Genomic DNA, 23,675 nt, shown 5'->3' on the forward strand with positions numbered 1-23,675 from the left:
GTTATAGTAAAGCTACAGATCATGAGACGTAACGTATTTATCAGTCCTAAATCGCGAATTGGCGTGTTTCCATAGCCTCTAGTGCCGAAGGAAGACTACAACGATTGCTTAGTGTCAGTAACCCTTAAGCTCATCTCCAGAATTGCATACTCCATCGGTTTCAAGCACAGACAATTTACTACAGGAGATTCGTGATAATTAGTGTAACTCCATCTTACTACTATTGATCATCAACGAGTGCATGCTGAAGAAGCCCTCGGTTTTGTTTAAGCCTCCGCAAAAGTGGTTCATAACACACATCGCTTGATTGGTCCACTAAGCAGCATTTGGAGTATATTTTTGCACGACGCAGCGCCATTCGCCCTGCAGTATCTACCCGTCAAATCCCATAGTGTGAGATGGTCGTTACGGTGCTTACGTGCCTGTATCTGCTTTAGGCTATCCCTTCCGACTAACGGAATCTGCTTCTAATGACATCGCTGCCATTAAAGGAGTCTTCGACCGGTACCAGCTCGGAGTGCTTATCATCGCCTTGCAACTCAAAACATATCGGTTATGTAGTCCGATCAAAGTAACATGATTCATGCGTCTTGAGTGACACAGCAAATCTCGCTTAGGGCTATTGTGAATAGTGCTGAGTTTATTGATGCATCGCCTGTCAGCTCCAACACTGTATGAAGTTGTACTCGCGAATTCCACGGTCCGTATTGCGGATACGTAACGTAAGCTGGCACTCACAACGTATCACTTAGCTCCCAACCATAGGTACCGAGTTCGTGCGATCTAGTCCATTAACGATGACAGTTTATATTAGAATGTCAGATCGACAACGGGCAAATCCCGCTCGAGCGACCATCAACACCCAATAGTTACATGATCGCTCAGCTTTTTCTTCACATCGTCTAACGCATGAAGCTACACGATCGTTTAGTTGCTGAAGCTCAATCGACGATAAGAACAGAGGCTGTTTTCTAGAACTGCAACTCGTCTTCTTCGCTTGTTTCTTTGATATACAGCTTAATTCTAACTCTAATGACTCCAAAATAAATTACAAACTCTTGGGAACACATATAAACTCATCAAGCAAGAATGAATTGCAAATTTAAAAGGAAAATCAAAAAGAAATTATTAAAAGTCCAAACCAAAAGAACCATATCAGTATAGCAGTTTCATAATTTCATATAAAATACCCATCAAAACAAAATTAAACGCGAATTGATGCTATATTGATGCTCTAAGACCAGTTGTTTGGAAGGTACCAATGTGCAAGTGGAAGAAACCAAGAATCCATAAGCATTATAAATTCATTAATTTTGGCAGAAAAGAAAACATGCTTCAACACAAAAAAAAAAAGGGTTTCATGACATACTTTTGAAGATTCCTCTAAGCTTTGGAGTTAATGAAGAGTTAAAGTGGGTTTTGTTGGTGAGCTAGTTCATGAAGTAAATGGAAAATCAATTTTTCTAACTTTGTGTTTTCTTTCTTTTTTCAATTTTATCAAAATTGATTTCAAAAATCAAATTTTATTTAATAAAACTGAAAATATTATTAATTTTACAAAATTAATTTCATAAATTAATTTTCTTTAATAAAATTAATAAATAATTATTTAAACAATTTACATAATTCTAATTAATTTAATATCAAATATTAAATTAATTTTTAACACAATTCCATCTTCAAGTATTTAAATCATATTTAAATATTATTTCTCCAGATTCATTTAATTCTAATTTGAACACTTCAAATTAACTTATCACACTATTCTAGAGCTTATCCATTTTCGAGCTTGTAGGGGGACCTTGTGGACCTACAGATCATGGACTCCAACGATCCGAGATTAATCGACTAAACTCATTAGATCGATCTAACCTCCATACGTTAAATAATGGGTGATTCCACTAAAGCCCATAGCTGAACTCTCCTCACTGTAGATATATTATGTTCACTCGATATAACCATGACTAGTAAGTTAACCCTTCACAAGTTATTCATAATAACGGCTGGGTCGAATCTCTGTTTTACCTCCAAAATTACGTCTTGTTTCTTAAGTTTCACTGATCCCCTAATGAATAATTGATTTTTGATCCAATCAACAAATCGAATCCCTTTCAGGCCAATAAGAGGGTGAGGCCTCTTGTTCAAGACCTAGAATCAGCACTTGAAAGGAACAACCTCTCTACTAACCCTAATTAGGTAGGAGTGAATTCCCTCTTCCACCCTATGTTCCCAGCTATTCATCCGGTCTTATCCCCAAAATGGTAAGCTTATTGAGTAGAGACAATTGGTCTACTCTCACTGTTTGCAGATCAAAGAATAATTCCGAACAAACAGAATTAAGGTTAAGTTACCTAGGTCATCACTTTGAAATAGTCAGTCTTAAACAGTAAACAGCGTTATAAAGTAAGAGTGACAGGTTTCGTGGTCCGATCTTGCACAAACTCATTTGCACAGGACACCCCCACTCCTCATGTCTCAACATGCACGAATTAGGATCACTTCGTATGTAGCACTTTACAACTCTTTGTAACAACTACAGAGTAGATCGCATTCAATAGTGTTATCAGAATAAGGTACCCAAACTTATTCATATACTATAGATCATTTTGACTTTTACTCGAACCTGATCCACGTGTATGTCTCCATATAAAGTTTAAGTACTCATATAATAGTCAAGGGACTTAGGTTTATTGGATTTCTAAAAAACAATATATTCAACAACAACTTTATCGAATTCTCAGAATAAGTTCTAATGTTTACAAACCACGAGTTTTAGGACAAAAACCAACACACCATGCCTCCCTCTATAGTGCATTCTGAACATTTTCTTCTTTTTTCATCCTTCATATGAAATGTGGTGAATTGTCACTCATCAACGTAGAGTGCCCGTCTGACTCTAATTGATACAAATTCAAAGTGTTTGCATATCTTATCAATATGCATTTAACTCTAGAGCCACTCGTCCAAACTACGATTAGAATCCCACCTTCTGAGGTCACGGGTCGGGCCCCAACTGGCCCCCACGAAGCTTGTCACTGACACACCAATGACAAAGTTGCTTATCCTTTCCCTTAATGTTCAACCTGACATGCTCATCCACTTATGTTGGTGTGTTGGATGATGCATCATCCTCCTTGGTCGCATCATGGCACTTCTCTCGGTCCTCTATCTTTGTCAGATGTGTCGACACTCATGTGTCGCCACTGTACTGTCTGCACAAGTGGGTTCACAATCTACTATCTCAAAGTTAGATTGTGACACTGAGCAACTGGGCATGAGGCTATGGAAAACAAAGAAGATTAAGATTGTGTGGTGGGGGTTTGTATGCCTGAGGGAGAAATAAATTTAATTTCTTTTCCTTCTAACCTTAATCCTTTTAATATTTATGTATATATAATTCATTCGAAAAAAATGTGAATCTTTAATGTCAGTTTTAAATTGACATTATAGGTATGCTTACAATGTTAATTTAAAATAGACATTAAAGATATATTTTTTCTTTTTTTAAGAAACTGACATTGTACATCCGCTTTTAGTTTTTTCCAATTGACATTAAAGTTTAGATTTCTGTAGTGGATAAAAATTATACTTCCAGCAAATTAATACAATTGAAAATTATTTTTCAATGTTGTGCATGTAATATTTTTAACCTTTCTATGGTCTAGTCAAAGTGCATTTAATTCCGTGGTATTGACGTGCATCATTCTCTCACCCTCCAATTATACTAAAAAGAAGTCTTTTTATGGTCTAACCACTTTTTAAAATTTGTTCAGCAATAATAACAATAATTCTGTTAAAACAAAGTGAAAACAAGTAAACCATAATAAATGAGTCAAGTGTCAATAAGAGCCTATCTCAACTGGCATAGTGTTCATACTATTGAACTCAAGGTCTGAGAGGTTCGATTTCTCCACCTTACACTTTAATTACAATATCTTTGTAAAAAAATAATATAATAAATGAGTCCAATAACGAGATGATTAACCATCTTTTCATCACAAGAAGGAAAAAAAAAAAGTCAAGGAGTTAACCTTAATAAATAAGTCATTTTGTTTGTTTTATAGAAAGGATTCAAGCGTTAGGTGTCGTAAATTAAATTATTGTCCATTCTAATTTATAATAAATTTATTTATTTTAGTTTGAAGAATATCTTGATGTTATCATTTTAAAAACAAAAGACATCCGTTGAAAAAGGCCCCAGCGTAGTCACTTATTAAAAAACGACAACATTTATTTTTTAAAAAAGAAATTAATAAAAATGTTGGTACTAATCTAACAAAAAAATTTTGTCAAAAAAAAAAAAACAAAAAAACAAAATCGGACAAAACCATAATATTAACATTTACGTCGTCAGTACTAAATTGAACTCCAAATTATTATAGATATTATTTTCAAATAGTATAGATAATATTTTACTCGGAGTTCCCCTTCGTTCTGAAAACCTTTAATATAGTTGTTCATACTCTTGTCATTCATGCAAAACAATGTATTGAATATCATCTTATCCAAAATTCGATTCGATCCAAAATTCGATCCTCAATCCCTCACTTGATGTTCACCTACTCGATGCTCTCCCTACTCGATGCTCACCCAGATTTGCTGCAAAATAAAACCCAAACCCACTTGATGCTTTGTTTCTAACAATCCTAGTTTTGGTTTGTCTTTGTTATTGGATTTCAACTCTGTTCTGTTCGTTTTTTAATCTGGCATTTGTAGATCTCTGTTTTCAACTCAGAAGTTCGTGGGTTTTGTTTTAGATCTTTATGAAGGTCTCTGTTTCCAACCTAGAAGTTCCTAAGTTCCTGTTTCCAGCCTATAAGTTTTGTATGTTCTAGTTCTTCATAGATTTCTGCTTCCCGCCCAGATCTACCGTGTTTTGATTTAGAATTGCTCCTTCAGTTTCTGTCTTCAAGTTGTTTTAATTTACCCGCTTACAAACTCAAGTTGTTTCTATCACCTTGAGTTTGAGGGAGGATGTTGAGATATTTAGGTCTTAATTTATGTATTTAGGTTATAATTGGGTTATCGGGCTATAATTTGGTTATCGTCCTTTCTATAAATTCCCTTGGTAAATCTCAAGTTATATACAATAATTTATTCAACCAAACATCTGGTTCCACATATTGCTAAGATTTTTTTTTTCTTTTTTTACTTTTTTCTAATTCATATACACTTAAAAGGAAAAAAGAAAATTAGTGTAAATAAATTGAAATCTTAAAGTCAAAATATATACAATTTAGCAATTTGAGGAGTCGAGACTCGAAATGGATTTTTTGCTATGTATATTTACCCACGGTTCACAGAAATTTTTGCAATTTTTCTTCGTATTAGTAAAAAGAAAAATGATATCTTCTCTTTCTATTTATTTATGTTAAATTATATGCAGATATCCATTTCTCTCCCTGTAGACATCCCTAATTATATCCACTAATTTAAAAAACGATTTAGATTTTTGAAAAGTTTAATTTTTATCCTTAAATCTTAACATTTGTTTCAAACATATTCTTAAGGATTTTTTTTCCGTCAAAATGGTATAAAAATTGATGTGACAACTACTATATACAAATTAAAAGATATACGTAAAATTATTTACAATATCATTTACATAAATTGATATGGTTGCTAATGTAAAAAAAATTGATCATGTAAATGATTTTAGTTGCTTATTTATGATGAAATAAATGACAACAATGATTTTAATATTCTACAAGTACACTTCATAATTTTCTACATCAACTATCCCATCAATTTAGATTATTTATTCTAACGGAAATGTATTTTTTGGAATAATTTCAAAAATCAATAATATATATTTGACGAAATTTTCACAAGGAAATTTGATTTGTTGAATGAACTTTGTATTTATATATATTTCAGTATAGTGAATACAATCTCTAGTATCTTATCCTTAGATGCTTTCTCTTGAGCGTTGAAAGAAAATTTTCTTCCAAATCTCCTTTAGAGCTTCAGACTTTAAGATTAAGAGCTTTAGAGTTTCAATTCTTCCAATATTCCCTAGAAATGAAGGGTAAGACCCATGTTCATAGAATTTCTATGGGCCTTAAATAGGTTTGGACTAATTTGTCCTGTGGACCCAACAATTAAACTTGGGCCTAGCCTTGGGTCCAGTCTCTTCTTTGACCCAATATTCTATCATGAGCTTGAATTGAGTTGGAGTTTGGGTTCGACTAACTTAGTTTATTCGGCTCAATCTAATATACAATTTTAGGCTCAATTAGGCACTAACCAAATTTATCGATCGTTGTCCAACCTTAACAATCGTTTAATTCGATAAGCCTATCATTGTGATCAAATGACTAGAAAAAGAACATGTGACATCTTTTTAGCTTGCCATGTATTTGTCTTCAAATTTTTATTTAGGCATACAATAATTTTTAATTGGCCATAAATTTAATCATATTAGCTTTTGTTGTGATGACGTGGCAAATTTTAATTGACAAAAAATTATTCTCCAATAATATGAAACAAGTTTTAAACTACGAAAGCAAAAAATGAAACTTTTCAAAGTCTATGAATATAATTAAAACAAATCTCAAAGTTTAATAGTATTTTATATAATTTAACCTTTCATTTATTCATATAAACGGTAGTGAATGAGTAAGGCCTCATTTAATTCGTATAACCACTTTGTTTTTTGTTTTTTGTTTTTGAAAATTAGGTCTGTTTTCTCTCATTTTCTTATCATGATTTGCATTTTTTTAAGTACAATGGTTAAATTTTTAGTCAAATTCTAAAAAATAAACAAGTTTTTAAAAACTATTTTTTTATAGTTTTCAAATTTTGGCTTGATTTTTCAAACCATTGATAAAAAGTAATAATAATGAATAAATTTAGAGGTGAAAATAATGATTACCACCTTACTTTTTAAAAACAAAAACTCAAAATCAAATTGTTACTTAATGGGGCATGAATTATTTATCAGGTTTTATTTTTATTTACGTGAAATAAACGTACATAAGATGATATTAGTTTAGTCTAGCCGAGTGATAAATTTTTCTAATTCCTCTTCTCAAGATTTAAAGAGTCGGGATTTTTTTTTTTCCAAATTTGTGAGATAATATATATTTAACCAATTTGTTATTTTTTTTTTATAAAAATAAATAAAAATACACTCTTATGTACGATAATAATTTTTGTTTTGTTTTCTGTATTTTGTTTTTTTCGAAAACAAACCTTGTAAATTGGTGATTGAAAGGGTCGGGGCCTCAATAAAGCAGGGAATTATTAGATGGGTTCTCAGGGTACAATCAAATAAAGATGGCGCCAGAAGATATGCATAAAACCTCAGTATTCCCCTGTGGGGAACATTTTGCTACCGTGTCATGTCTTTCGGTCTCAAACTTGGGCAACAACGTTACATATACCATACTGCTATGACTGTAATCTTTCACGATATGATGCATGTATTATAATAAATGTTGAGGTGTACGTCGACGATATACTTTTCAAATCCAAGACAGGAGAAGGACATCAGGAAGCTCTACAAAGGGTTCTTGAAAGATCAAGAAAATCTCAGTTGAAGATGAACCCCCTAGGTAATAGTATCGTGCTGAAATTTTCTATCGCTATATTCTATTAATCGTTATATTAATTATTATGTTCTATAATAGAACATAATTATTAATATTTATTTGAAATAAAATTAGATTCTATATTCATATTAATTAGGAATAGCTAAGATCCCAGTAATTTAGTAAATTACTATGCATGTAACATTTCTGTTATGTGAGCCCGCTTAGCTTAGAGGTTAGAGCATCGCATTTGTAATGTGATGGTCATCAGTTCAATTCCGATAGCTGGCTTTTCTCTATTTATTTGATTTATCAATTATGTCTGTACGCAGAAGCAGGCCGATTTCTCAGATGTGCTGAAGCACACCGTTAATATTCAAGCCCACGAGATATCGATTTGTTGTGTTCCTTTTGTTTTCATTATTTTATTATTTCCCTTATACTTACCAAATTTAGGTTATGGAAAAAAGTTGCATAAATGAGACTATTTAAGATCATCACAAACATCACAAATATAATTGAGCTAACATAAAGTATGTACTCTCGATCCGACTTCACATAGAGGAGTTTGAAGATTGTTCTTATGGTTCGGCTCCCCCGAGGAGGGTGGAGAGTCAGTCGAGTTTTGCGTTGTGGGTCCCATCTATTGGATCTTTGGTCCTTACGAGTTATGAAAATGTGGGGTGAAGTGGGCCATCAAAAATCTTGAAGCCCTTACTGTGGTTCGAGGGTTGTCTGAGCTTTCTTCCCATGTTGGTGGTTGTCTCTCCCCTCCTTTGTTTGTGGAGTCTTAACACTCTCGAGCTTGTCGATGTTGTTAATGATGTGGGCTGTGATTTGTCGAAGCTGAGCTATTTGATAGAGGAGATTGCCTCCTTGTCGTTGGTTGCCCAGGTGGATTCCTTCACCTGGTGCTCAAGAGGGGCGAATGTGGTGGCACATCACCTTGCTCATGTAGCAGTGTTGTTCGATAATTTTGTCTTTTGTTTTGTAAATATTACTTCTTCCTTCTTTGAAGAAGTTGTTAGTGATTCTTTTAGGCTTCTTGAGTTGTTTTCTTTGTTATTTTTTAGGAGGCGTGTATTTGAGACTCTGGTTTAGTTTATATTTAAAAAAAAAAAAAAGAAAAAAAAAAGAAAGAAGAAATAAAGCATGTACTCTCGATCAAGAAGTTAGATGCTTGAATCTTCCACACTACATACTAACTTCAACTACTTTAAGCAGAGTTTCATTTACTCTTGAATAGTTACAAATTCTTGGTTGGACATATATTTTCGAATTTATTATACTTTATTTGTGTATTTTAAGTTTTAACACTATTTATTTATTGAAAATGTCTTAAAACTCGCAGTTTGTAATTTTGAAACATATTCTATTCTCAAAAAGTTGTTTTTTAAAATTCTATCAATAAAGGTGTTATTGAATTGCATTTTTTTTCTAAATCCAATAAACTAACCCATGACTATAATATGAATACTTAAACTTTATGTAGAGACATGAAAGAGGGTCAAGTTTTAGTATATAGCCAAAAAGGTTTATAAGTATATGGAAAAGGTTTGGTACCTTATCCTGGGGATACTATAGATGTGGGCCTCTTTGTATATTTATACAAACGATGTGATCCCAAAATCGTTTATGTAGAGACATGTGAGTGGAGACATCCTATGCAAAAGATGTTTGCATAAGACCAAACCACGAAATAGTCATTTTTCTTTATAACAACCATTTACTATTAAAATTGACTATTTCAATTCGATGACCTAAGGTAACTTGATTATAATCTTAAGCTAATTATGAATTCTTGTTTATTCGGGATTATCCTTTAATCTGCATAGGTGAGAGTGGTTCAACATCACTGTTCAATAAGCCTCCCATTTTAATGGTAAGATCGGATAGATAGCTGGAGACATAGACCTGCAAGAAGGAATTCACTCCTACCTATCTTAGGGTTAGCAGATACGTTGTTCCCATAAGTATTGATTCCTGATCTTGAACAAAGAGGCTCCGACCTCTCATGACGGAGAGGGAAATGGTTTATTGCTAGGACCATAAACCAATTATTAATAGAAAATCAGTGGAGACTTAAAGAACAAGATGTATTACAGGGATAAAACGGTAAATTTGACCTAACTATAAATACGAACGACCTATAAAAGATCGACTTACTGATTATGGTTAATTCAAGTGGGAAAAAAATATATCTACAATGAAGAGAGTGTAACTATTGAGTTATAGTGGTATGTCTCAGTAGTTAACGAATAGTGATTAATTCAGTTTAAAAAATTTAGCCAATTAATCTCAAATCATTGGGGCTCATTATCTGTAAGCCCATTAGGTCCCTCTACTAGCTCGTAAAATGATTAAACCTTTAGAATAACGTGTTGAGAGAATTTGGAATATTCAAGCTCAATTTAGGGTTTGGATCATTTGATATAATTAATGTTTAATTAACGAATTAAACATTTCGATTTTAGAGAATTGATAATATTTAAATATGATCTAAATATTTGATGAGATATACTATTAATTTGATATTTGATATTTAAATTAATTAAATTAGTTTAATAAAAAAAAATCAAATATATTAAAATTTTGGATCTATGAAATTTCAATAAAATTAATTGGATTAGTTTTTTCAATTTATGATATTCAATTTATAAAATTGATTTAATTAAAATTTGGTTTTAAAATCAAAATCAAATAATTCGAAATTTAATGGAAGTGGGTTTATCCCATAATTTCCATTAAATTCTACACCTTATGCCACTTTCTTAATGGTTTTTGAAGTGGCAACATCAAATTCAATCCAATCTGCATAGATTGAGGCTTTATAATGAGGGTTGAGGATCATATTGAAGCTTCATGCATCCATATTTCTGAAGTTCTAAATCTAGAAAATTCTTCTCTCTTCAAACTCTCAAAACAGATTCAAATTCTATTCAATTTGAAGTTCACACTTCAATATAAGGTCTAAGAATAGTAGAGAAGATTTTAGTAGTGGTCTATTACTAAGATTGGAAAAGAAATTGGTGAGAATCAAGTTAATTAGAGGATTCTACAAAGGTTGTATTTTCTAAACCCTACTTCTATTTTTTCTATTGAATATGCATGTTGTTTCTTTAAAATTGATGTACTAAGTGTTTAGATCCGTAATAATTTCCTTTCGTTGATTTCAACTCCATCATTATTTACATTTTAGACTACATTTACGTAATGGTCGATTATGAGCATAAATTTCAAAGATTACAATTCTCGAAATGCTACATGGAAGATCTATGGTTTCATTTGGAGGCTGTGTAAAGCCGTGCAATTTATCTTTACAAATAAAACTTGAAAATGCAGTACCAAGAGCATTTGAGCTTTCGTTTAGCCTATATACCTAAGTTTCTTTACAATTCTATATGATGTTTAAGTTGCATGTTTAGAATCATTTTATCTTTACTTTCTAAAATTTAGTTTAAAAAAAAATTGGACAGCCGGTAGGATTTAAGCCCTACATCTTCATTAAATTTATTTAGCATGATTGATATGCCTCATTCGTATTAACTTATATTTTTTGAAAAATATGATGACAAATTCAAAAAGATGTTGTGGGTGTCCAACCCACTTGTTGCATAAACAACACTTTTTTCTTTCTTTTAAATTTGTGTTTTGTGAGCCCAAAAAGTTAGGTTATGTGTTTAACCCAATTGAGATTAATTTTGGGTTGGCCCATTTTGAAAGCCCTAGGTTTTCTTTTATGTGATATGAGTGTATATGACCTTAGGAGGAAGAGGGTGAAAAAAAATATAAAAAGTAGAGTAATGCAATTTGGTTTTTCAGGGAGAACTTCCACAAAGTTGTTGATTGCCAGAGTTTCAATTGTAATGCAGTTTGGTTTTTCAGAGACAACTTCCACAAAGTTGTCGATTGTCAGAGTTTCAATTTTAGATCGTGTTGAATTTTGGTTGTCGGTCGGGGACACATAAGGTCTCATTTTGAACGATTATATCTTCGTTTTGAGCTCCAATTTATTTGTAGTTACTGTTAAACTAAATCTAAAAAACTAGGTGATATTTTCCATTCTTTTTTCTCTAAGCATTGAACTCTTATGTATGAAAGTATTGGTGGGTTTTGAATCTTTTTATGATTGATTTGAGTTCTTTTCCCCTCAATTTTATCATAATAAAAAAAGTTGATAAAGGTGAACTCCTCACAAGTCCTATGATTTTTACTTTTCACATCGAAGAGGTTTTCAACGTATAATTTGTGTATGTTATTTACTTTTAGTCTTCCTGATTGCTTGATGATCAATTTATGATATATTAAAGTACTGTTATTTGATTGATTATCTTAATGGTAATGTTAATGCGTCGTTGATATATTATTCATGTCCTATCCAAAAGATATGAGTAAAATTATAATGAATTAATTTTTTAAGGAGATTTAAAATTACTTAATTAAGTAGTAAATGGCATGATCCAAAGATTGGCGTAAAGTTATGATGGTGGCGTGTCTCATCCGACACGTCACTTGACACTCCAGCAAGGCAAGCATGATGCGAAACCCCATTTTCGTTGCTTTCCCTTTCCTCTAATCGGTTAGGGTACCAAATGCGCCCAATTAATATCAGATTTGTTTTATATATTTATATTTTTTTTTTTCTTAAATGTGTTAAAGAGTGATTTAAATTCTCTTATTCCAATTGTTCTAAAAAAAAATTTATCGAATTTTAAATTTGTATAATTTCAAATGTTTAATTTTCGTTGATGTATTATTAATAAATTTTAAATGTAGTTCACCAAAGTTACTTTTTTTTTAATCGAAATTAGTCAAGTAATAATAATAATATTTTTAATGCAAAGAACTATAATATAATATGTTAATATGTTTTCAAATTTAGAGTAAAAATTGATGATAAACAAGTAATATGAACTTTTAAGATTTTTTAAAGGTGTACATATTAAACATTTGAAAGTATATAAATTAAATTAAACAAACTTCAAATTAAATGGATAAAATGGTATTTTAAGTGGTTGTGGGGCAATGTCCCATACATTTTAGGAGAGAAGAAATAAAGGATGTAGTGGAATAAATTGGTGTGAAAATGACTACAACCTAATTTCTGCTTTAAAATTCCACGAGGTTGCCACTAAAAAACCACTCTAACTCCCTATAATGATTAGACATATATATACACACATGTCCATTTTAAGTTTATGAAGTTTTGATGTCTTTGTTCCAATCCAATCATAACTATGTTAATTTAATTTGTAGTTAGCTAATCACGTAATACGTCTAGAGTAGTATTCTTTTTACCTTAATGATATATTTCTCCACACATCGATATATAGTATATGTCTAATGGAAGATTAGTATCATCATAATAATTTGAAAGTGTTATGGGTGATATTGGATTGAAGGATATAATGGACATGTAGCATAAATAAGAGCGACAAAATCAAGAATAAAGCATTATATGAACTAAAAGTGACAATTTAAGATCAAAATGAGGCCAAAATCTAAGCTAATGTGCTTGGTTTAGGCCGCCTTACCAAATACCTAATGGGACATGCCTCACTTATTTCCTAGTCCATATCATTTTAGGCCCAAAATATGGTCTAAAGAAGGTGTTTGACAAGATCGACCCAAGCCAAACATGAAATCGGGCACGACTCTCAATCCGATAGGTTATCTAATTATCCCGAGGTGACTCCGAAACTTTAGAGTATAACTTAGGTCAACTTCTTTTATAAATACATCGTTATAACTTTATATGAGATAACTTTGAGTTCTACTCTCTAAGTCACTAACTTTCACACTCTTTTACTCTTTGACTTAAACATTGAAGTGTATGTGGTAAGTATCACATCTTTGTGCAGATTTTCTCTTTTGTAAGACACGTTCTTCTTCCTCTTCAAATAAATTGATTTTTATATAAAACATAACTCTGAGAACTTTTTGATTATGTAAACGCCTTACTAATTTCTATTCTATGATCAATTTGATTTCAATCTAAAGAAGATTAGATATGCATTACCTTTGTTCGATGACCAAGATGCAACAAGTTGAAGGTATGTGATAGGTCAAAATAATGGCCAAACAAAAGAAGTTTGTCCTCAAGTTCAAAAGACTCTCCAAAGAACTAAACTAGCATATACCAAATAATTTTAAAGTGCTCCCTCATTACAATCTTAAAAGTGATGATCTAGGGTTTTTTTTAATTATTATTGTCACTTTTAAATATATTTGAAAAATATTGTTGTTTGGAAATTTATTACACAAATTTCGTAGATTTATTGATCCTTATCTTGAGGAATAATAAAATATAAAAGAAAAATGATAATAATAATAAAACAGTCAAATCCTCGTCTGTTGAAGCGACAAAGTGTAACTTTTTGCTTCATCCTCATCTCTTCAAGAAATGAGAAATGTAAAAAAAAAAAAAAAAATTACACTTCATTTTTCAAGAGACGAGAATTGATCTGTTTTATTTTATTGTTCTTCAGTAGACGATAATCAATAAAATTACGATGTTTGAATGATAAGTTTTAAAGCAATTATATTTTTCTAATAAATTTAAAAAATAACAACAGTAATTAAAAAAATCCCGACTATCTATGGTCTTTTAAGAAAATTTTTTAAAAAAATTAACTAAATAAACAGAAAATACTAAATGATCCAAAATTAAGTAAATTATTATTAACTAAATTACACAAATCGTCTAGCTATTCTTCTCATTCTAAAGAGAACTAGTTTCCTCCCCTCAAATTTTAACACTCAACAAATAAATTGATCTACCTGCTTAAAAAAATTAAAAAATGGTGATAAAATTTTGTCATCAACCAAAAAAAAAAATCATTCAAAAAACAAAAGCCTCACTAAAATGGCCCATTTTTAAAACGAAGCCATAATTTGAATTTGAAGTTAAATCATTACTCTAAACAAAAAAGGACTAAAATACCCTTACTTGAACATGCTTAGAAGGGGCTTGTACTATTGATCATAATCTGTTGTCCTTTATCAGTTCATATCATATTTCTTTTTTGTTTGTAATGAGTGGGAGTGGCTGAAAATTGATGGAATTTGAACATATAATTAGATGACAAATTAAAAGCATAATCATTAAAGGGCAAGAATTGTGTCCCAAAAGATTGATGTACTCAAAAAAAAAAAAATTAATTAATTATTAATAATGGTAATGGAGATAAATTAATTAAAACATGGACTCCTAACAGATTCTAAAAAAAATTATGTCTATAGCACAAATTAAAAATAGCAAAAAAAACAAGTTTAATCTACGTGATATATTTGATATCTTTGATACACTTGAAACATTATCGATATACACTTGATACCTTTGATACACTACTAGTATGCGTATGATACACTTGATATACGGTTGATACATACTTGATGCACTATTGATAGATACTTGATACACTTGATATACTATTGATACACAGTTGGAAATCACTAGTTATTTAAGTATTTTAAAAAAATCATAAAAATGTTTTTTAAAAACATTTTTTGTCTAGTTATTCTAAACACGACCAAATTGTCAATGAGTATACTAAATTGAGTGTTAGTGAGTTTTAGGTTGAATCTTTCCGGCCTATTGTATAATTATACTAAAAAATAAAAGAAACAACATCATTTAAAAAGAAAAAACTACAAAAAGGATAAAGAAAAGGTAGAAAATACAAAAATTAAAATGAGTAATAACTCATATTACAGCAAATAAAAATACAAAAAATATACAAATCAATGTTTTTTTTTTAATTTTTAAAAAATGTAGTATATTAGTTGACTGATATACCAAAAATATGGGTTTGTTAAAAGGCAAAATTAGAATATGGAATAAACTAAAATTTAAATTTGAGAATTTTATCATATCTACAATTTTTCATATGTTGAAGACGTAATCCTAGTTATATATTTTGGATTTGTCCTCCATTGCAAATTCAAATATTAGGAATATCGATCAATCCAACTCAACTCATACGGGTTGGGTTAGGTTCAAATAAATGAAAATTTTATGGATTAGGTTGGTTCATGAGTTGACCTAATATAACTCAAACCAACCTGAACCAATCCGAATTTATTATTAACTTTAAAAAATATTTTTTTTATTACTTATAACACAATTATTTATACATATATTGATTCTAATTTTATATAATTCTAATATTTTTTTTTAATAATTTATTCTTCAACCACTCTTAAAAGTAGGTTTTTTTTGTATTTTAGAAAGAAATTTTTCACTATATAAATTGAAATTGAGTTATTAATTTTAATTCAATATATAAAAATAATTAAATTAGATTTTTACATATTTACATTTTGTTTATTTGGGTTGAAAAATTTTACAATCCGAAAAATTGGATTTGGTCTAAAACGTCTTTCAACCCTACTCAACCTAATCATAAACACCCCTACTGATTTACATGAAAGTTATGACAAGAATTAAAGAGGCTTATCCTATCACTCCCTCTTTCTTAAACAATGGATTATTGTTATCCTCTCGATAATTGATCGATGGGAATGATGATAATGTTTTGATTAAATATAGATAATTGATGTGATACACTTTGGACATAATTCTTTTCTTTTCTTTAAAGAATACACTTTTACATAATTAATTCCACTAAAGTCTTCCATTTTAATATTAACTCGACCTAATTTATATTATTATCTGTTTTAACAAGATTCTAATGAAGTTGAATGTTAGACCGAATGGTATAATTTATTTTAGAAATAAATAAACTCATCATAAATGTATCTCATCCTGTTATACTCAAACTATTTTACCTACGGGAGTCGAATTTCAGTTATTCGAATTTTGGTTTGGCTGACAAGAAAAGTAGTAAATTTTAAAGATTCAATGGGTAAAAATATTTCAAAATTATAAAATTAGTAAAAGAAAATATTAATTAGTAAATGACAAAACTACCCTCAACTAAAAAAATAATAAATAAGTACAAACGAAAATGCAAAGATACATTGTTTCAAAAACAACACGAATACCACAAATACACTCTACCTAAAATTTCTAGAACCACAAATATACTATATCTAAACATTTCAGGAGTAAAAATTAAAAATCACTCAATATGATCTTTAACGCTCCCAGCTACCTATAGAACATGTGTATGCTAGGGAAGATTAAGACCAAGTGGTGGGGGTCATCGGAAACTTATAGATGTCTACAACGATGGATTTCCTCCAAGGTGAGAAAGAGTAAAGTTGATTGTACCAATGAAGTTGTTGGCAAGTGAGTATTTGAAGGAATGACAATTTTAAGACGATGTGACTATTAGAAATATGATTGTTTTTTATACCAAACTAGTTGTAAGGAGTTTCATCGTCTTCATTTCATGTGATCATTCTGCGCATAGGATCTTGAAAACCAACTTTAAACACTATCAATCCCAGAATGTTATTATTGAAAACAATGTTGAAAGTAGAAACAAAAGTAGGAAATATGTGTGCGATCGAAAAAGGTCGACGACCTGGCGATGGTGGTCGTCAAAAGCTAGCCAAGATTATGGAATTCAAGAAAGGGTTGTTGAACCAACAATTACAAATATGAGATTGAGATTGAGAATGAGAAAAAGAGACTTTTGGACAGCTAAGTGAAAAAGATAAAGAAGATGAGATTTAGGGTTTTGTGTAATCTTATTTTAATAAATGATGATGGATGGAAGCTAAATATTAATATTTAATAATAAACTAAATAATAATATATATATATATATATACACACACTTGTTTCAAACATTTAAAGTTTAATTCTCATTTTATAATATATATATATATATATATATATATATTGGTTGGGTCAACCCGAATTTTCTTTAGTCAACCCGTGACCCAACCCAACCCAACAAAAATAAAAAAATTTAAAAAAAAGTTTAATCCAATCCAACCCTTACATTTTGGGTTGGGTAGTCTGAGTTGTTCGGATTAGTTATTTGAACACCCCCAACTATTAAGGTTAATTTCATAATAAATTTATTTTTAGTTTTCTTTTTTTTTTTTTAATTTAGGGTTGTTTTCTTTTAAATTTTATATTATGATTCTTGCATTTTCTAAAGAAAATATTTGATTTTTAAAGTTACAATATTATTTTTAGGAAAATAATTAGGTGCATCTCAGGAACACTCATCTTTATATATCCCACTAAATTGTCCTATCATAATTTGACATGTGACAAATTATTTTTATTTATTGTTTGAAATATTTTAATTATTTTTTGGTGTGAACGATAGGTTAGGAAAGAATAGAGAGGTAATACTTAAGTATTACCCTTATTTTTAATAACATTCCGTAAATATTTCAAAATGATATAAATGGGACCTAAAAATTGTATGATAGTAATTTAGAATAGAATTTTGGATCATGACTAGTTCACCTCTCTAATTTTTTTATGTTTAATTTTCTTTTAAAATTTTACTTAAAGAAAAGTTTTGAAAAGTTTATATATCTTTTAACTCTTTAAAAAAAATTCAAAAGAAAGTGATATGAACCGTCTATAGCATCAAATTATTATTTATATATTATTTAATAATTTTGATGTAGTTTATATAGTTTTTAATTGTATCTTTTTAACGATATTTTAAGTAGGGGTATTTTTGTAATCTTGTTATGAACCATGATGTGGCACTAGAGTTTTATTTAGAAGGCTATTAAAGTTTTGCTTTTAGGTTGTTTTGAGAAATCTTTTTATGAAGAATTAAGTTTTAGCCTATGTGCTTATTCCTCCCGACTAAGAGGGTTTCTTGAATTTACAATTCACGTGTTGAGTTGCAACCTTCAATTAGGATTGATTATCCTATGTTGTGGAGTATTCAAATTTTGGACTAAAGAACTCGTTTTCTATCTGAAGATATTTGATCTCAAGGTAATTAGTATCTAACTCTATCCTTGAGGATTCTAATTATTGAAAAATTACGAATAATTTCATACTAAAAGGATTTTAATTTCAAATCGTAGGATATTCGTATAAGAAAGAATATAACCAAATGGATATTTGTTTTTTATGATTTTAACATTGGTAGAAAATTGACTTCACCAAAGCAAGACAAGCACTTAAAGAATTTGATGGAGTAAACAATAATCTCAAAAGCGGAAAGTTAGCTTTAAGGGAGTGGAAGATATTTTAAAATTATCATCTACATAGAAAATAAATTATATATTTTTTTAAAAAATATATATATAGAACAACTGGGAGAGCCCATTTAAATCCGTACTGTACGTAAATTGCAACTTTTTTTATGTAAAGAAGCCAGTCATTTTCAATTAATACCCGTAACCCATTACCCCTGGCCGAATAAAAGAAATAATATAAAAATATTAAAGGTTTTGAGAAAAGAAAATTAAAAATATACCGTTTAATATTTTTGTCCATAAATTTAATTGTTGCCACTGGCCATCAATGAAATTCTGGAGAAGTTGATCGGAGAAAGTAGAGAGAGATAGAAAAATGGAGTACGATAATCGCGAAGCACAGGATCCGGCCTCTCTAAGCTTTCCAGTTGGTTTGGTTCTTTTGTTGACATTTTTGTTCTGCATGTGTTGTTTTTTTTCTTGTTGCCTTCACTGGGAAAAGCTCCGATCATTTCTTGGTTGTCCCGATCATCTCCACCACCACCATCCGCCCATTCCGCCGCAAACCGCAGCCTTCTCACCGCCCGATAAGATTTCGCCAATTCATACGGTGCGTTTAGTTCCTTCTTATTCTTCTATTTATAGCGTATAATTTAATCAAAATTACCCATCAACTGTTCTTTTAAATTTCCAAATTATCTCAATTAAACTTTTAAAAGATTACAAAAATACACTGATTAATTTCAACGGAAATTGTATTTTATTCATAGTATGTTTGGAATACCTTTTCAAATATTTAATTTAAAAAATAAATCATTTTAAAAGAAATTAATTTCAGATGTATTTTAATTCCTTTTTATGAAAAATGTTTAAATAAAAATAAAATTTTTTAAAAAATACGATTTTCTCAAATCCATTCAAACGGTCCTTTAAGCTATAAGATTTTCGGAAACTTTAAATTTTCGTTGCATTAAACTTTTTGTTTTCTTAAATTTTCCTGGTTAAGTTATTATTTAAAAACTAATACTATAATAATTTAACAGAGTTAAAAGAAAGATTTTTTTTTTTTCTTTTTTGAAATGGAGTTAAAGAAAGACTTGGTTTGTAGTTTTTGCAGTTTCCTATTCTTGAATATTAAAACCTTTTTTATTTCTTCAAATTGGGGTAAATATCAATTTATATCCTTAAACTTTGATGATTGTATTAATTTAAACTTTAAACTAATAATTGTATCAATTTAAGCTTGAACTTTATGAGTGTATCAATTTAAACCCAAAATTAATAATTATATCAATTTAAACCCAGAACTTTAAAGATTATATCAACTTAAACACTTCACTATGTTTCATATGGATAAACATAGTATAAGATTTGTAATTCTATCAATTAAACCTCTGAATTTATATAAATTTGATGGAAAAAAATCAAGTATTTTACCTGATATTTTTCTAATTAAATAGAAAGAAAAGTGTAAATTAATATAATTATAAAAGTTTAGGGTTTAAATTGATATACTTAATAAAATTTTAAAGTTTAAATCGATACAATTATTAGTTTGTGATTTAAATTGATACAACTTATAAAGTTTAGGTATATCAAATTTATAAACTCTATTTTCACCAATAATTTGTATTTTCTTTTTCTTTTTTTATCTGACCTGTACTAATATTTTTCTTTAAAAAATAAGTCACATTCTATCCAATTATTCAACTATGCAGGTTATTTTATTTTTTCATTTTTGCTGTGTTTTGTTATGGAATTGGGTTGAATGCACCAGAATAGATGCAACTTGAAAATGAAGTATTACTTCCTAAAAATCAACTCATAATTTAAGGGGAAAAAAACAATTAATAGTTGTAGTCTAATCTTGGAAGTAATTATCAAAATTGGTTTTTTTTTCTTTCTAAATTTCACTAAAATTCAAATCTTTCTTTTTTTAAAAAAAAAAAACATAAATTTCAATAATATAAAACTAAAATGAAATTTTAAAGGGGTCTTTTTTATTATTTTTATTTTATTTTATTTCTATACGTGTTTGATCTTTCCCTTCATCTCTTATTCTATAAACAAGAAGATATGGAGGGAGAATCGGCCGCAAAGCCTGTCGGTGTTGATGCCCGGCGACGAGGTTCCGAGGTTTATAGCAATGGCATGTCCGCCGTGTGCGGCGGCGGCTTTGGTAGAAATTGTAGTACAGAAACCTTCTCAGAGTTTTCCGGACTCTTCTTTGTAGCTCTCTCTTTAATTAGTTAATGCCTTTTTTTTGTAAGCTTTTTGTGCGTATATAAAATATATATGCATTTTGAATATTCCATTTTTCTTTCGGAATTTCTAGCAATGTTCAAATGCTTGTCTTTATTTCGCGAGTTCGTCACTTTAATTTTATTCTTCTTAGATGACCAAACAATACCATTTAATTTCCTTCCTTTTAAATCATTTACATCCCTTGAATAATCATTTAATTTTTTATTTTTGAAAACTAGACCTATTTCATATACATCTTTTACATAATTTGCATCTTTTGTAAGTATAATGATTGAATTTTTAATCAAATTCTAATAAATAAAAATAACTTATTGAATGATACTCAAAATTTGGCTTGATTTTTTAAATTATTGGTGAAAAGTATATCACAAAAGAAGAAATTTGGAGTTGGAAGTAATATTTATAGACTTAATTTTTAAAAATAAAAATAAAAATAAAAATAAAAATGATTATCAAATTGAACTTTAATTAATTATAAATTATTAAACTTATTCTTTAATTCTGTTTGGATGCACTAATTGTAGTTATGTATTTGTTTGCATTGAACAATTAAATAAAAGTTATCTTGATTGATCCATTTTTTGTTTCTTTTCCGAATAATATATGTTATCTATAGGCTTTTTTATATGCTATCTTGGGGCTTTTTCAAGTTTAACGACACACGTGACTAAGGTAAATTTGAAGCTCATAAAAGAAAAGGTTTAATCATTGCTTAGTCTCTTTCTTCTTTATTATTTTAATATATAATTTTTTTTTTAAGAACAAGTGTATGTACGAAGATTGAACCTCTAACCTTTAAAAAATATGGTTATTAAAAATTAAAAAAAAAACCCATAATGACTTGGGGAAAATTTTATAAATTGACTTATTATTATTATTTTGAATAAAAACAAATTGGCAAGACTTTTTTTAATTACAATTTTAATAATTCATGGATTGAATTACAAGGTAGTTTTTTTAAAAAAGTTTAGTCCAAATCTAAAACGTAAGTATCGAATGAATCTTTAAAATTTGAATTTTGTGTTTATCAACAGATAAAAAATGTAAGAGTGTAGGTACATCTCCAAATTTATAATATCATGTGTTATTAGTCATTAAAATTAAAAATATGCAAGCATATATTTAAACTTTTAATGAACTTTAAAGACTACTAGTAAATCTCCAAAATTTCAAAATGTGGAATACATTTTTATGTTCTTTATACATTAAAATTTTAATAAATATATCAAATCGAGCATAGTTCAAGAGTAATTAACATATCATTATCCCCAGAGATCAAAGTTAAAAATGAATCTGAAAACCCCTTGGGGTTATGGCCCATTACAAGTACTCACATGGAATAAAATCCTCTGTCCCACATCGAAGATTAACGATTGAGATGTGGATATAAATTAAGAGCTGCTTTGGTTTTCATGGCAGAACAGTCTATATATGGAATTTGAAATATTTTTGTCAAATTGGTGTATAATAAAAATAGGAGAAAATGATCCAAAGTATAGGGGACAAGACAAGCACTAACTAGATCCGAAAGGTGTGGAGTAAATGGGCCGGCGGCGGGTAGAGAGAAAAAGAAGGCCCATTTCGAATGAGGCCCATGAGTGGAGAGATACGTGGGAATGATGTTGGTAGAGATTTAGAGGCAAAAGTGACAAAGATGTCGCACGCGTGGTCTGACTTGATTGGATTGTGCGTGTACTACACACGTGCCGTAATATGCGCGTGCCTTCAAACCGGTTCTTCAGCAGGTTGTCTTCAAAATCATCTTGTCCCCAACCCTCACACACACACACACATCCATTTTAAATACCACAATTTCTTCCACAACGTACGATTTTTCTTTTTCTTTATTTCTTTATTTATTAATTGTTTTCCTTTTTTAAGGATTTGCCACGTATGGATTGAGATCGTTTACATGTTGTTTCAATCTCAATTTTATATTTATTTAAGGCTGTTTGGCGAGATGAGATGAGTCTTTTTTTCTTTTAATTTATATATTATAGCTAAATCAAGATATTCAATTTTTCATCCATATCAATTCTTATCCTATATACTATCATTAAAAATTAGTGTTTGTTTTTATCAACTTCAAAATCATAAGTTTAATTTTTCCATCTAACATTGCAAATAAAAGGACAAAATCTCCAAACCTTAATGCAATTATTAATTTAAAGTCTTCAAACTTTAATTTATAACGATTTAGTCTGTACACTTCAAAATTTCTAACGATTTAGACCTTGTATTTTAATAAAGGACAAATTTATTTTTTATGGTAAAAAAAATATATTATTAAGATATTGTAAACTTTCTTAAATTACGATAAATTTGAAAATATATTAATTAAAGTATTACAAATCAAAATTTAAAGGATAAATCTTTACTTCTAAAAAATTTATAAACCAAAAATATTTTTTAATTAAAAAATTAGCATTTGCTTTTGAAAAAAAATCGAGTTTCTAATCTTGAAATTAAGCAAACACTATTAATTTAGTTATACTTACTTTGATAGAAGAAATAATTTTTTTTATTGTGACATTTTATTTGTATCGGCCATGTATGAAATAGCAACAAACAAATAAAAAATAATTAGGAGGTGGATAATTTCGTCCAATCAGTAATGACACTTTACTACCAATAATCACCTCCGATGTTTGTGGAAAACATTTTTCTTAAATAAAGGTCAAACAAATCATTATTGTCACTATATATATATATATATAAAGAACGTAATCTTCATCTCTAGAGGTTAAAAAGTTTGATCCTTCATCCCAATTGTTATACTAAAAATAAAAG

General features: G+C 29.4%; 1 protein-coding gene across 2 annotated transcripts; it reads left to right on the plus strand.

The window, feature by feature from the left end:
• Nucleotides 1–18,830: 18,830 nt before the first annotated feature.
• On the plus strand, nucleotides 18,831–20,986 carry LOC120086653 (uncharacterized protein At5g65660-like). Of its 2 annotated transcripts, none has more exons than XM_039043387.1 (2): nucleotides 18,831–19,230; nucleotides 20,692–20,986. In XM_039043387.1, exons 1-2 carry the CDS (start codon nucleotides 18,997–18,999, stop codon nucleotides 20,851–20,853), a joined length of 396 nt encoding a protein of 131 aa, XP_038899315.1. In that variant the 5' UTR covers nucleotides 18,831–18,996; the 3' UTR covers nucleotides 20,854–20,986. The 2 variants fall into 2 exon arrangements, 1 of the variants encoding a protein (XP_038899315.1); XR_005484282.1 differs by having other exon boundaries at nucleotides 18,846–19,230; nucleotides 20,695–20,986.
• Nucleotides 20,987–23,675: the final 2,689 nt, after the last annotated feature.

Source organism: Benincasa hispida, chromosome 9 (genome assembly GCF_009727055.1).
Source record: "Benincasa hispida cultivar B227 chromosome 9, ASM972705v1, whole genome shotgun sequence".
NCBI classification, from domain to species: Eukaryota; Viridiplantae; Streptophyta; class Magnoliopsida; order Cucurbitales; family Cucurbitaceae; genus Benincasa; species Benincasa hispida.

Excerpts from the sequence above, each read along its gene's own strand:
- LOC120086653 (XM_039043387.1), top strand. The coding sequence starts at position 18,997 with ATGGAGTACGATAATCGCGAAGCACAGGATCCGGCCTCTCTAAGCTTT. Across the intron at positions 19,231-20,691 it reads AGATTTCGCCAATTCATACG|AAGATATGGAGGGAGAATCG; the intron begins GTGCGTTTAGTT and ends TCTATAAACAAG.